Below are 15,140 nucleotides of genomic sequence, written 5' to 3'. Positions count from 1 at the left end.
TATTTCGTTAATAAGATAACCCGCTCTCTTTATGATGTAGGCATGGCAACTTACCGACTGGCAGAATGGGAGTTTATTTAATTGGTGCTTTTCCTTTAAAAACACCCCCCAGGAACAGAACAATGACAAAGAATTAGATTAATCTGTTGAAAAGTCTGGTGCCTGGTAAGATGTGAATAGTATACCTCTTGTCTGTATAAGGAGGTGCACCTCGCTTTCGGTGTGGCCCAGCAAATATGTGAACATTTCCCCCTTCTTTTAGACAAATGAGGTCTATAAAGAGATATTAGAGGACCTATGGAGGCATTTAAGTCACTTTGCATGAGCCCAAAGCTCCTCAATTCTTTTGGAATGGCTTCCTTCACAGAACAGAAGGAATGGAGGGAGCCCTGCCTGATAATAGTGATGGCTCAAGCGGCATGATGCGTTTTATGCACATGTAAAATGTTTTATAAGTGGAGGTTGTCAGTCTGCTGTTGTGCTTCCGACCCCCTAGAAGCAAACCCTTAAGTTTGCTTAAGTAAACTGGTATCAAATGCCTGGATGCTGTTACTGGCAGCACAAATCTTCATCCAGGATTCAGGGCAGAAACATTGGGGGCAACAGAACATGGCCGGCCTGTTTTATTATGTTCACATGGTAAATAGATCCAGCACTAAGAATCATGAAAAACATGAACAAAATTAAAAATGGGAAGGGCCATCAGCATTGGTTAGCAACAATATAGCTGCCCATGTTGCAGTGATGGAAGAAAGGAGGAAACAGAATACTGCTCTGAGGTGGTGTATTTCTGCAGAGAGGAAGGTCCTCAGAGCACTTCTCTGATGGCTTTTAGAAGGATTTGCTGTTCAAAAGGGAAAGTTTAGGTTAGGTTACTTAAAATAAAATAAATATACGAGTTTGAAATTGGTTCATAGTCCTGGAGGAGAAGGTGAGAAGCGATGTGAATATAAAAAGTAAACTGTATAAGCTTCTTTAAAAAAATTATCGCCACACATGTAGCATTGCTTTATCTTAATACCTTATTTATTTTTTGCATAATGTACAACAATAATAAGTTATATATACAAAATTGCTACAATAGAAACATTTTTGGCAGAAGTGCAGAATTAGTCTTCGTTCCCCCCCTCCCGACTCTTTTATTTATTGGGGGGGTGCAGGTTTAATACAAGAAAACAATTTTTGTATGCAAAATGAAATAATCTGAACCAGGCCTGTGTTCACGCTGGGACAGCACAAGGCCCTATTGTCCCCAAAGCTTTGAGGGAGATGGGAAATAATTACTGTACTTTTTTTGTGAAGTAGGTGGAAGAATAACCAAAGCAGACAACCTTTCTAAGTTGTAAAATAATAGCGTTCCTCTGAGCTTTACAACTGAAAGCTAAACCTGTGCACTAGACTCCAGACCAGGGTTTCCTTAACTTGGGTCTCCAGCTGTTGTTGGACTACAACTCTCATCATCCTTAGCTAGCAGGACTCTAGCTAGCTAGTCAGGGATGATGGGAACTGCAGTCCAAAAACATGGGGAAATGGCGAGATCCAACAGTCGGACCAGTGCTCAACATGAACTAAGACAGCACTGGAGAATGTATTTCAGAATCCTTTAGGGTTCTATTGCAGATGTCTGATCTAGACCATGTTGCATCGTTCCAGAGCTACTGACTCAAGTTGATAGTTGTGGGTGAGTGGGGCTTCTCTTTATGTGGTAGAATGTCTAAAAGCTACAGGGAACTGCACTGGGCAGGGAGGAACGAACTATAATCAAAGTATGTATTTGCAAATTAATTACACAAGGTATTCTTCATCATTATTCAGAGGGGAAAGGACATTTCGGAGATAGTAAAATATAGTTAGAAATCCAAAGCGCACAGGCTAACAAATTGGATACCACACATGGGAAAACTAAATGACAATATTAAATATTCATCACATTGAACCCATTAGAGTGGAGTCTTTCGACTGTCATTTGTTTGCAGCTGAAGAGGCAGGGGGCAGGGCTGGTTATAATTTTAAAGAATATGAGTTATCGTTTTATATCGCTTTTGCTCAGTCATGCAACTTGTAATTAAAAAAACATTGCTTTTTAAGACATGGTGTTCCTTTTAATAATAATAATAACTTACTGAAATCTGTCAACACAGCACTTTGTGGAGACTGAATAATAAATTAATAAACTTGCTAATAAAACTGCCCCTGGCTCCTGGACTCTGTAATTATGAGTTCACGAGGAGCCCCATGCCAAGAAAAATAAAGATTTCCTTGAGAGGAGATAGCCCTTATCTGAGCCCTAGGCCAAACTACCTGCTCATGGACAGCCTGCCAGTAACATTAGGTAGTTCTTGTGATCATTTCATAAAGCCATTTTTTTAAATAAAAAATGTATTGATCTTTAGAAATGTGTTGTTTCTTTTCTACTTCTCAAATGAGAAAAAAACCCATATTGCTTATTTTAAACATCTATTACATTGAATGGGGTAATTTCAATGGTAAGACCACACCTCACCCTAACTTTTGTAAGTAGTTATTTAATTATCACCTTAATACGGTTCACACCGACCCCTTCTGAGAAGCTTCAGACATCTGCAATAGAATCCCAAAGGATTCTGAAGTATATTCTCCAGTGGTGTCTTAGTTCATGTCAAGCACTGGTCACACTGTTGGATCTCGCCATTGCCCCATATGAACTGAGAGCACACTCAAATACACATCCAAAATTCCTCTGCACATTGACACATACTGGGAAATTCTGGTAACAGCGAACATGTTGACCCACTTCAATGACAAACAGTGGCTCATCATGTGCTTCCTATTCCATCTTCTCCTTTCTCCAATTGCAGAAAGAGATAAATCACCTATTTTTAGAGTAACCAAAGTTCTTTGCTACATCTATCTGAATTCAAGGGACACAGGTCATTAAAACAAACCAGCACCAAACCACAGTTTGATATTCATCAAGATTAGAATGAACAATAGGTCCCAGAGTTGAGGCAGAACAATGAACTGTGGTTAGTTCAAAAGCAAGAGATTTCAGTCTCTTCATGCCTTGGGGCAGGGGAGAGGGAGCAGGAGCAATGAGGCTCACACAGATTCATTCTTGTAATGACAAGCCATGAAAATGAACCAGACTGTGGTCTTTCAGAGAAACCTGCCCATCAGTATCGATCTGATTAGCCAGTGCCTTGAAATCATAACGGTTGTAGCCAATACAGAAGTAGCATTTCAAAATACCCTCTCCAAAAGGGTTGCGATGGTAAAGAATTTCATTAAATCTAAAAATGACTTGAACAAATAAATGAATAGCATTGACTGAGGCATTAATATTTCCTACCTCGGTTGTGATCTAGTTGAAGATAGAATAAATGTCACCATATACTTCTATGCTTAGGTCAATTTTTTTCCTTCTGTAGCATAAAAGATGGTCAAAATAATATTTGTACTTAATGTATGTTTATGAACATATTCATAAATAAATTCTGCTAATTTTATAATTGGCATATATTTCCATTAGTATATGTGACAATATTTCTGAAATGTCTGTGTGGACCACATGCGCCAAGACTTCAGCATACGCAGAAATTTTGAATTAACTGGACTATTGCCATCTACTTGGTCTAATTTCAACACACATAATCCAACTAATTTATGCCCATAAAGTCTCACACATGTGATTTTTTTTAAAAAATTGGTTAATCCTTAATGTTATTTGAGAGAAAACTGACATTTGGTTAAACGCTAGATGTAATAGAATTGACACTCGCATTATCTGTATCAGGCAACACTATATCTGATAGTAGTTACTAATTGCGGAAGACTGAGACAAAATTAAACCATAACGATTACATCAGATTTCTTCAGAGCCTGCAATGATACTGGCAGGCTGATCTGTATCTCTGCTTGTAAAAGGAGTTTGAAGTGAACAGCAATATCCTCTTCACAGGCCAAGTCAGCCTCATTCAAGAAGTCTTCAGCCTGTGCTTCTTTCATTTCTTTTATGATGAACCAGTAACAATCCTTGGCTCGTTTTATACTTGGAACAACGGGAAATGCTACTGAGATCTGAAGGCCGTCCATGCTTTTTCAGATTCCATTCCCTGATGAGTTCCATTGCTCTTGGAATCGGTATCCACACAAATTGTTTTGAAATGAAGGCGACTGAAACACATGTCACGAGGCCGCCACCGGATCAGGTTTAGGTATCTCTTGCGCCCACTCCAAGATATCTGCACAAAGGGACTCCACGGCATCTAGCCTCTCAATCTGCACTAGTTTTGTCAGCAGTTCTGGAATGCTGTAGCCTGCTGTGCTGATGCGGTCGAAGAGCTGCATGCCATCGGTCATGCCACCTATTTCGTCACGCTTCAGTCCAAAGCTCTCGGCGAGGTGGCGCCAGGTCTTCACAATGGCTTTCTCGGTGTTGTACGTAGAGCTGAGCATCCTGCTGGTCTTCTCCAGACAATCGAACGGGAGCTCTGTGGGACTGAGGCCTAAAAAGAAAGTTTAGAGGGTCACGTTTACTGAGCTCTCTTCTCCATGTTTGACAAGTAGTGCCTCTTCCGGGCAGGGCTGAGGAACCTGTGGCCTTCCAGAAGGTGATGGACTCCAACTTCCATCAGCCCCAGCCAGCTTGGCCCACGGTCAGAGATGATGTGAGTTAGAACCCAACAACATTTAGAGAGCCATAGGTTCTCCATATTCAGAATATTACTTTATTAGCATGTACTCGCAATGCTTTTCATCGGATCATAGAATTGTAGAGATCAATTAATCCAGAACATTCCCCTTCCTTGTTTTGCTGCTGTTTCCTTTCCCCATCTTCCTGGCATAAGCTGACAGCCAACCTTCATGGGAGGTCTTATGCCTACAGGCAGGGCCAAATTTAGGTTTGATGAGGCCCTAAGCTACTGAAGGTAATGGGGCCCTTTATATGTCCATCTGTCCTTTGTCAACAACAATTTGTCACTGTTTTTTGTGTTGAATATATGCTATATGGTAATTTATGGACCTAATAGGTATCTAAAGCCATTTGCACATAACAAAATATGTATTTTATCAAAATAATTGTTGAACTGAAACACAATTAATAGTTTTTTCCTTTAATTTTTTTGGGGGCCCCCAAGAGAGTGGGGCCCTAAGCTATAGCTAGTTTAGCTTATACATAAATCTGGCACTGCCTACAGGAGAGGTTGAAATTTCCAGTTTTCATTAAAAGCAAAAAGTGTCTATCGATGAGCACTGGAACCCTCAACAAAGAGAACCTCTTTTTTTAAAAAAATATTATTGTCACCTCAGGGCCGATACATATTTCAAGGAAAGGGTGAAATTCCTGGTGAGGCCTACCACTTTCCCCATCTTATCCTGAGGTAAAAAACAAGAGAATTTTCCAAACACATCTTCTGAGGTAAAAAGAAAAGGCAGGGGTGGGGGTGGAACAGATGCAAACGCTTCTGGAAAGAAAAATGCATATGTGGCTGTAAGTTTATTGTCACAGACCGTAAATATCTTGCTATGGCTTATGTTCTTGAAGAATCTTGCAACCAAAGTGGGTTTAAAAAAGAAAAAAAAGTAGTAATCAAGCAACGCTTTTTGTCACGCAGTGGGACCTACATACGTCTTTTCAAAGCTTGATTGACTTGAGCGGGATTTCTCGCAGGTAAAAGTGTAAAGGAATTCAGCCTAAAGCACTAGTCTTAACTAAATAGCACGGGGTGATATTTTATTCTGCCGTTCAGACAGATTGCTTCCAAAATTACCTCACCTCCAGACTTGGGTTTATCTGAATCTATTGCCTGTGACAATATTAGCCATCTTGAAGCTATGTAGCAAATAATGTGGGGCTATAAATTAATGTGTTTTCTTTTCACTCACCTTCTGCAACGCTGCATACGTTGGCATACAGATCAAGTATCTTTTTCCGCCGGCTTTGTATCTAAGGAAAATAAAAGATTATTTTTATTTAAATGTGGACCTTCATCCTCAGATGTTTGATGAGCAGAGGGGGAGGAGTTATGTATATTCTATGATTCCCTATAAAGAATGGGATTTGGTATTAGGCGCCGAACACCAATTCCGATGAATTTCATTGGTGGCGGTGGTGGGGTCTTTGCAGGAATGGTAAAGCCCACTTTTCGCATTTATAGATGTGGAGACGTGCTTATTTTTTCCGGGCACTGTCTAGTGAAAACTGACATCAGAAGTGTGGCTAGATACAGTTTTCAAGTAGTCAGGGTGGGCCTTCCATAGCAAACCCCATATAGCTGTTTCCCTAGTTACGTTACAAGCAGGATAGCAAAAATTGTGTTTTAAAAGAAGTTAATACGAGCATAATTGCAACTGTTTAATAGGCTGCTGAATCTTTAACATGAGCCAAAGGTGTCTGAACACAAGGCTCACATAATGTGGCCCCCATGGGAAGAAAGATCATCCCACTGGTAGGCCAGTAAGCAGTGGCGTAGTATGGGGGAGCAGGGGGCCATTTTCCCAGGCACACAATCTGGGGCATGCACAAAACAGACACCCCCTGCAGAGATCCCCATCACGCACCCTCTGCCCCCCGCCCGGCGCTTGCCTATCAGGGATGGGAGCTGTGGAGCAGAGCTTGAAGAGCACCCTCCAGTACTTGCCCAGCATCGTTGGCAGTGAGTGCTGGATGAGCGCACTCCACCTCTGGTTGGTGTGCATGCGGAGCATACCTGCCCTAGGCACTGGCAAATGGTAGTACACCCCTGGCCGGTAGGCTTAATCTCACAACTATTGCCACACACCCCATGTGCATTAATTAGTGAGGCTTGTAACATCTGCATACTTCTTAGAAGAGGGCAGGGGCCATCGAAAACAAAATAATAAAGTATACAAAGTTTGGGTCTCGATCCTGTCTTAGTGTGCCCTGCTTTGACAGGAGCCAACTACAGAAACATCTTCATTTCGTCTTCAATTATATTTGCAAAGTTTCCATAGGAAAGCTAGTTCTGTGAAATTAATGGCCGGACTAGAGGCTTTCATGCTGTACGCTGCTGAGGTGACAGAAGAGTTAAAAGTCTTAACAGATGCGGAGTCTGTTCATGTCCACTATCCCTTTAAGGAGAGTTTGCATTACTCTCACACCAGATCATCCTCTGCCTTGGATCAGTTGGACGTTTCTGCTTACATGTTCCAGCGTTTAATTGCTCTTTGAGCAGACACTGTCCAGAGATTGCAGGAAGAATACATAAAATATCACGGTTGCATATCATGGCCTGAGACCACGTGATTCGTAGGGCACAAACATCTGTGGTGAATCAAGCAGTTCTACCTACACCTCCTGAAAGAGGGTTATATCATCTGAGAGTTAGTGGCTGCGTGAAGAGCCTGCTTTGCCATGAAACTTGTTAGGAGAACTGGGAGCAAAAACTGGTTTCATAAATGCTTTTGGCAAACTTTTTTAGACAGTACTGCTATATCAGCAACACAGCCAGCTGCAGTTTCTTTCATAAAGGTCCCACAACAGCCCTCCATGGATCGCAACATCTCATAGATATGGGAGGGATTAGCAGGGCCCTTAGTGCCAACCTAGCAGTTCGAAAGCACATCAAAGTGCAAGTAGATAAATAGGTACCACTCCAGCGGAAAGGTAAATGGTGTTTCCGTGCGCTGCTCTGGTTCACCAGAAGCGGCTTAGTCATGCTGGCCACATGACCCGGAAGCTGTAAGCCGGCTCCTTCGGCCAATAAAGCAAGATGAGCACCGCAACCCCAGAGTCGTCCACGACTGGACCTAATGGTCAGGGGTCCCTTTATCTTTATCTTAGTGCTACCCTTTTACCTGAGCCACGTGGCTGTAACCCAGCCATAGGCAAACTCCGGCCCTCCAGATGTTTGGGACTACAATTCCCATCATCCCTGACCACTGGTCCTGTTAGCTAGGGATGATGGGAATTGTAGTCCCAAACATCTGGAGTTTGCCTATGCTTGCACCATTCCAGGAGTAGCTCACTGGCAGAACACCTGTTTTTTATGCAGAAGATCTCCGGTTCAAATACCTGGCATCTCCAGGTAAGGCCAGGAGAGAACCATGGATGAAATCCTGGACAACCAATCCATGTAGAGATGACAGAGCTAGACAGACTAGACAGATGCAGGGGTTGCCTTTCAATAGCTACCTAAAATATGAATGAACATATTCATATTTCATATGAATGAAATATGTGAGCTCAGTCAGAACTGAAGTTTGCTATTTCATTTTCAATCCCAATAACTCTGTAAGATTCAAAACTGGATACAGTCTTTCTCCAACATCTAATGGAGGCTCTCGCTGAAGCCATGCCACAGAACTTAAGCCCACAGTTAACGATATTTTGTGTATTCTTCTTTCCAACAATGCCTGATGGAAGAGCAGCAAGCTCAAGCAGACAGGGGGAAGTAGCACTTGACCCAATGCCCTTTTTTAAACTCCAGGTGAGACTTACGCCAGTGGATTTGTTGTTTGTGGAAGATTTATCTCTGGCCAAATGGACGAGAGACAACAAGCACAGTTCCGGCGTCCCTTGCTTGTCAATCGCAGCTTCTTCGTCGCTGTCCATACTACGACTTAAAAGCCTCTCATTCTCTGAAGAAGCATCATTTTCACTGGAAGGGGGGGCAGAGGAAAAACAGAAGGGTTGCTTTTCTAAACGATAACAGAAGTGATTTCAGCATCTTTTAAATATATATATGCATGGTCTTTACTGAATAGGCTCAGCCTAGTTTTTGCAAAGTGTTGCAACGCAATTTCATGAGGCAACAGGGCTTCTTGTGGGGGTGGGGAGCCCTCTTTTTATCCTACCCTCCATTGCATCCTAATCTGGAAATGAAAGACGAATAAGATCTTTTCGTTTGCCTACTCTATGCTTTTCTAATTCAAGAGGCTTTTATAGTCACATGCCCCAAACCAGCCGTCTGTTCTAAGTGTGGAAAACTCTGGTGCACTCAGGCCAGAGAGTTCCCTGCTTCAGGTTGACCTGCCTGTTGATTTCCACTAAGCGTTTACTCCTTTGCTAACATGGGTAAGACCCTCCAAGTGACAGTCCCAGATTTACAGAAGTCACCCCAGTTTCTGATTTGACCCTGGAATGTCCCACTTTTCCTTAAAGGTAAAGGGACCCCTGACTATTAGGTCCAGTTGTGATCAACTCTGGGGTTGCAGTGCTCAACTAGCTTTATTGGCCAAGGGAGCTGGCATACAGCTTCGGGGTCATGTGGCCAGCATGACTAAGCTGCTTCTGGCGAACCAGAGCAGCGCACGGAAACACCATTTACCTTCCTGTCGGAGTGGTACCTATTTATCTATTTGCACTTTGACGTGGCTTTGAACTGCTAGGTTGGCAGGAGCAGGGACTGAGCAACGGGAGCTCACCCCGTTGCGGGGATTCGAACCGCCAACCTTCTGAGCAGCAAGTTCTAGGCTCTGTGGTTTAACCCACAGCGCCACCCGTGTCCCTTCCGCTTTTCCTTAGGACATCCCTATTTGCACTGGCGAAATTTTTGAGGGTATGGAACAGGATATGCCCAGGGCTTATTTTTAGCCGGAACTCACTAGAACTCAGTTCCAGCACCTCTCAGATGGGGAGCTATTCAGAGAGAACTAGGGAGGTGTTTTCTTTTTTTAAAGAAAAAATAGCACCAGATGTCCCTATTTTCATCGGAGAAATGCTGGAGGGTATGCATGGATTGAGGCCTCACAATAAAATTACTGGTGACTGAGCCTGATGCAAGGGATTCTTGTATCCCCCTGAACTTCAGGGCTTTAGCTCTTTGTATTTTTAATTTCAAATCAACCGACAGAAGTTCAGTCCTTTCCTTTAAAAATAAATAAATACTAAAGTCCTTGTCCTGCAACATTTTCCTGTGACAAATTACATCTTCACCCACGTAATGTAAATAAACTTTCATTCCAGATCTCTGCTGGTAATACTGTAGGAACCTCAAGCCTGGGTCTAAATATGCCCCTCCTTGTCTCTTTTCCCCGGGTTTTAGGACCCTCCATGGATCCTAAAAGAGATTCATATGTGCGTCTGTGTGCACACTCATCTATCTAGAGAGCTAGGTCACATACACCATACATTTTAAGCACAAGGCTTCCTGCAAAGATCCCTGGGCACTGTGTTTTATTAAGGGTGCTGGGAATTGTAGCTCTGTGTGCAGTAAACGACGGTTTTCAGGTTTCCTTGGGGGAAGCTGCCCCCACAGTTAATGATATAAATGTGCTTTAAATATGTGGTGCGGATGTGATCGTAGATACAGTGGTACCTCAGTTTACGAACTTAATCTGTTCCGTATATACATCTCTGACTTTAGTGTGACTGGAATACAGCCTACTGTAGAGTTCAATGTCTTGTCCTGTCGACTATAATCATGCTTCTTCCCTGCTATTGGCATTCTTATTTTTCTGTCACATACCTCTTGACAACCTTCGCTGGAGTTGCAGTTAATTTTCCAAACTCATCTTTCTCTGAGAAAATCACCACATTTTCTGCAAATTAAAAAAGAGGAGGGAAAGGGTTTGAAACGGTCAACGGATCACAGTTGTGAATGAAATTCTCTTGCTGGCACCTGCGTATGGGTGTTTCGGAGCAAATCACCGAATTGTGGTGCTGAGTCTTAAATTAGTCAGGGGAGGGATTGCAGGCAGAAGGATGTTTTCAAGGTTACATATAGGCCTTCCCAATTATTCTTCTACTAAATGGAATTTGAGTCCCAGCAGTTTAAAGTTTAAATTAACACGGGGCATCGCCTCAGGGCAAATTAAGCTGTGTGGGATCTGATGTGTGTAAAAAGCAGAAATTAAAAAACTGTTCAAACCTGGTACTTCTTTTTTCTCTCCCTGCATATTGGCCTGGGCTTCTACAGTCTTCACGGAATGGCTGGTGCAGCAAGCTGGAATTTAAAATCACACCTCTTGTTAAAACCCATTCTTGGCAGATGCCTATGCACAGAATCTCAGAAGTCAGAATTCTCTTTAGTGATGGGCAGTTACCTTGAGCCGAAGTTTTTGTTTTCACAATGTAAAACATGATGATCAGGACAATAGCGATTGCCATTATGAAAATAGTTGACATGGCAATGATAAGAGCAGTTGCAAGGTGTCCTTGACTGGAAAGGTCTCCTGAAAACACAGAGACAGATTATTAGAGCCGTAGCTGCAACCCCATTAAAGGCATTTAAAAGTACAGTGGTACCTCGGGTTAAGTACTTAATTCGTTCTGGAGGTCTGTTCTTAACCTGAAACTGTTCTTAACCTGAAGCACCACTTTAGCTAATGGGGCCTCCTGCTGCTGCCATGCCGCCGGAGCATGATTTCTGTTTTCATCCTGAAGCAAAGTTCTTAACCTAAGGTACTATTTCTGGGTTAAGAACCTGAAACATATGTAACTCGAGGTACCACCGTATTAACCATATGAGCTTGTCTCTAGTCACCAATTATGAATTGCATTTGTACAGGAATAACACAAATATTTCTAAAATATTTCAGAAACAGGAAGCACACTTCCTTTATTTTCATATCTGCCACCTCGATAATCGATGGGGGGGGGGGGACTCTTTTACCATTATTAAGGCTGAGGTCCTGTATCTATTTAAGCTGGCAGTAAGTCTCATTGAACTCCATGGAACTGACTTTTGAGTAGGGCGTGCACAGGACTATACTGTAAGGCTACGGTGTCAAGCACATTTGCGTGCAAATAAACTCCACTGGACTCGGAAGAACACTAATCTTGTATTTTCATTTACTTAGCTTGCAGTTTTTTACTTGCAATAGAATGCCAGATGTAGTCTTTGTAATTCAGAGTCAGTATCGCATGTGTGTCTGTGCTTCCAAGTGGCCAGTATTTTGCAGGATGGATTCAAGTCCATCTGGCAAATGTGGGTCTGCACAGTTAAAATGGATTTAAACTCTCTCTTGCCCTAACACAACATATCCATGTAAACAACAACAGATCTTTTGCAGTTAAGAAAGTGATGGTGAAAAGTGTGGGATTAATGGAATGAGTAATAGGATAATGTGCAAACGCCCTGGAACGAAACCAAGAGGAATGGTCATTGTCATATAACCTCCCTGTAAACAAAGTAGAACGAATGCTCGATAAAGTCTGAATATCATCTAACTGCCGTTTCCGCTTTGTGCAAGGAAATCAGGATAAACGCTCCATAAATAGGTTGCCTTGCCCTCAAACTCAAACTGAAACTGCCTCTATTCCTGCCCCCCCCCCATGGCACAGAGCACCTTTCTCAGATCACACTCCTGCAGGTGAAATTGCATGTTCAGAAAATTGTCATTTAACTGTTAGCAAGCTTGCACTACTAGATTCCCCTTCCCTAAATTGTTTGTGAGTGTATCAAAATGTTACATTAATTACTGAATATGAAAATTTTCAAACAAGCAATTCACTTTTCATATGTGCCAATGCAGGCCTTTTCATAGTGGTAGTGTTGTGTGTTGGGGTTTTTTAAAAAAACAAAAACAAAACAAGCCACCACTAATGAGTAATTGCAAGTAAAGTCCATTTGCAGCCATCTAAGTATTACAGTTAGAATACTCCAGAAAAGGTAAGGCTCGCACCTTCAATAGAAACATTTGCTGCAAAATTCTCTTCCCCAGTTACTTTGAAATGAATAAACAAAGTACTTCTTTAGCTTTTGTGAATAACCCATTTATTTAAAAGCGAAATCATCTGGTTTTGTTTTGTTTTTCCGCAGTTTACTTGCTTGTTTGAAATAACGCTCTTGATACACGTTTCTGGGCTAAGGTGAAACACTGCAGTCAGTTGCCAATATTCATTAGTGTCTCAAATCATTCTGTTTGTGGAGCTGGATTTGCTGAATGGATGAGTTCCCAATTCAAGAGTAATTGGCCCTGCTTAGCAATTGTGTTTAAAGTTGGCTAAAGTGCCTCTTGCTTTGCAGCGAACAAAGTTATGATCACTGTGAATTCCTTACACGCATTACCAAGTCTTTGGATCGGGATCAGTAGATGACTATCCCCCCCCCAACCAATTTTCTGGTGACCTGATTTCCTTGACTTTGTGCCCCATAATGATACATCTGATTGTATTAGCACCAAAAGAGATTGCTCACATCATCACACGACTGAAATGAACTAAGTCCCCACAATCCAAATAAACTTCATTTGATGAGATAAAGGAGCTAAATCAGGGGTCAGCAAACTTTTTCAGCAGGGGGCTGGTCCACTGTCCCTCAGACCTTGTGCGGGGCCGGACTATATTTTGTAAAAATAATAATGAACGAATTCCTATGCCCCACAAATAACTCAGAGATGCATTTTAAATAAAAGGACACATTCTACTCATATAAAAACACACTGATTTCTGGACCGTCTGTGGGCCGGATTGAGGAGGCGATTGGGCCAGATCTGGCCCCTGGACCTTAATTTGCCTACCCCTGAGCTAAATTAACTTTTCATCTAAATAAATACACCCCATTTGCAAAGTTCATTGTAAAACTCATCTCTGCTGAAGCATGTTGATTGCTGAAGGAATATTTTTAATGATACTTCATCTATGAGAAAACCGTGAAATGAAATTAAAACACAAACTTTAAGCCTGACAGACCCATAGGCTGAGTAAAAAAGAAAAGAAAAGTTTAAATAGAAACAGCTCAGACTTCTGAGACGGCACATCAACCACACATCTCTGTAGGGAAGAAGGCACCTTGCTCCCCTGGCTGCTCAGTCTTCCAGCCTCCCAGGATTACATACCAAAAGCCAACTCAAGAAAATGCTAAAAGGGAAACTGGGCTGCTTTTCTTACCTTTGTGCACATGCTGGAAAGGAGAATGGGTACTTGTTCCAGAAGTAATTGGGAAACTGGCTGACACACCAGAGGTAATGCCTGCACCTATCATAATAAAAAAAAACAAATTTGCCGTAAATTTTCCTGGTGACGCTTGTAAAATCTCGGCCATGAATTGATGCATTTGTGAACTGACAGCACAGTTACTTAACTTGCATGAATTTCCCGTCCATTTAAAAGCCAATGCTTACAATTCAAATGTCAAACACCTAAATGTGGATTTATGATGCCAAGCTGTGAAAAACGCATTTGGCACACATTTGTTTCTGAACCTAGGGATGTGCCAGCTGAACACCAACGCCAGAGGAACAGCAGTGCAGTCCTAAACTTGGTCCCCTCCCCTTTGTTTTTGTAGAAGCAACTCCCGTTGAAATGAATGGTTTCAACTGGACTTTCAGGTTTGCAGCCTTAGACTTATTATATATTTTCAGCCTATGCTTTTAAGATTGTTTAAAAAGCACTGATTTTTATTATCAGCATTTAAGGCACTGAATCTCTAGCAAAGACAACACTGGGCATACGAGATGGGAGAATTTATTTGGCTAAATTCATGCCCCACTGAAAAAATGACTGATGTTGTTCTGCAGTTCTAGGAAGTTGAGAATTTTCTTGGCCCAGCTCCATCAGACAAATGTGACAGGAAATTAAGTTCTCTTGTAGTGCGTGAAAAACGTCTTGCAGCTTATGAAGTAAAGAAATGTGCATGCTCTAAATAAAGATGTGTTTTTCAAAATAAACGAAGAACTATTACACAATATAAAATGCACTAATGGCAAAGACAAATACTAGCTAGAAACGTGGCCAAGAAAAGCATATAGCTCAGCAATTTGAAATGAGTTTTTCCTATAACAGAGCAAAGTACCTTACAAGCGTGGCTAGTTCTTAAATGTCGTATGTGCCTTTTGTAAGAGACATTTTCATTTGAAACCAAAATAGTTATTTTTATGCAGTGTTGAAATAGTAAGGCATGCAAAATCTCCTGACTTTAAACTAGGTGGACATAAGCCTGATAGTTCTGGACATTTGAAGATGGTGAATTAGGGCGGTCGAATGAACTGGAGGCTTGGTTAGGAAAGTTCTTGTGTGCTTGCTTCCCATTTTGTCTGTTTTCATCAGTTAGGATTTACAATGGTACCTTGGGTTACAAACACTTCAGGTTACAGAATCCGCTAACCCGGAAGTAGTACCTCGGGTTAAGAAATTTACCTCAGGATGAGAACAGAAATCACGCAGGAGCAGCGGGAGGCCCCATTAGCTAAAGTGGTACCTCAGGTTAAGAACAGTTTCAGGTTAAGAATGGACCTCCGGAACGAATTAAGTTTGT

General features: G+C 41.8%; 1 protein-coding gene across 2 annotated transcripts in view; it reads right to left on the bottom strand.

Annotated features, from left to right (window-relative positions):
* Positions 1–2,375: 2,375 nt before the first annotated feature.
* Positions 2,376–15,140, bottom strand: part of EDAR (ectodysplasin A receptor) — a 78,261-nt gene continuing 65,496 nt past the window's right edge. For both annotated transcript variants that reach the window (XM_081907442.1, XM_081907441.1), the window contains exons 6-12: positions 13,775–13,861; positions 10,987–11,115; positions 10,812–10,886; positions 10,410–10,482; positions 8,441–8,600; positions 5,866–5,926; positions 2,376–4,484 (exon numbers count right to left, since the gene is read on the bottom strand). In XM_081907442.1, the coding sequence (XP_081763568.1) occupies positions 4,165–4,484; positions 5,866–5,926; positions 8,441–8,600; positions 10,410–10,482; positions 10,812–10,886; positions 10,987–11,115; positions 13,775–13,861 (905 nt within the window). In that variant the 3' untranslated portion in view covers positions 2,376–4,164. The remainder of the gene's footprint in view (positions 4,485–5,865; positions 5,927–8,440; positions 8,601–10,409; positions 10,483–10,811; positions 10,887–10,986; positions 11,116–13,774; positions 13,862–15,140) is intronic.

The sequence above is a fragment of the Podarcis melisellensis genome, assembly GCF_964234715.1.
Source record: "Podarcis melisellensis genome assembly, chromosome: 4".
NCBI lineage: Eukaryota > Metazoa > Chordata > Lepidosauria > Squamata > Lacertidae > Podarcis > Podarcis melisellensis.
Note: the sequence above shows the minus strand (reverse complement) of the source record. Positions and strands in the feature narration are given on the sequence as shown.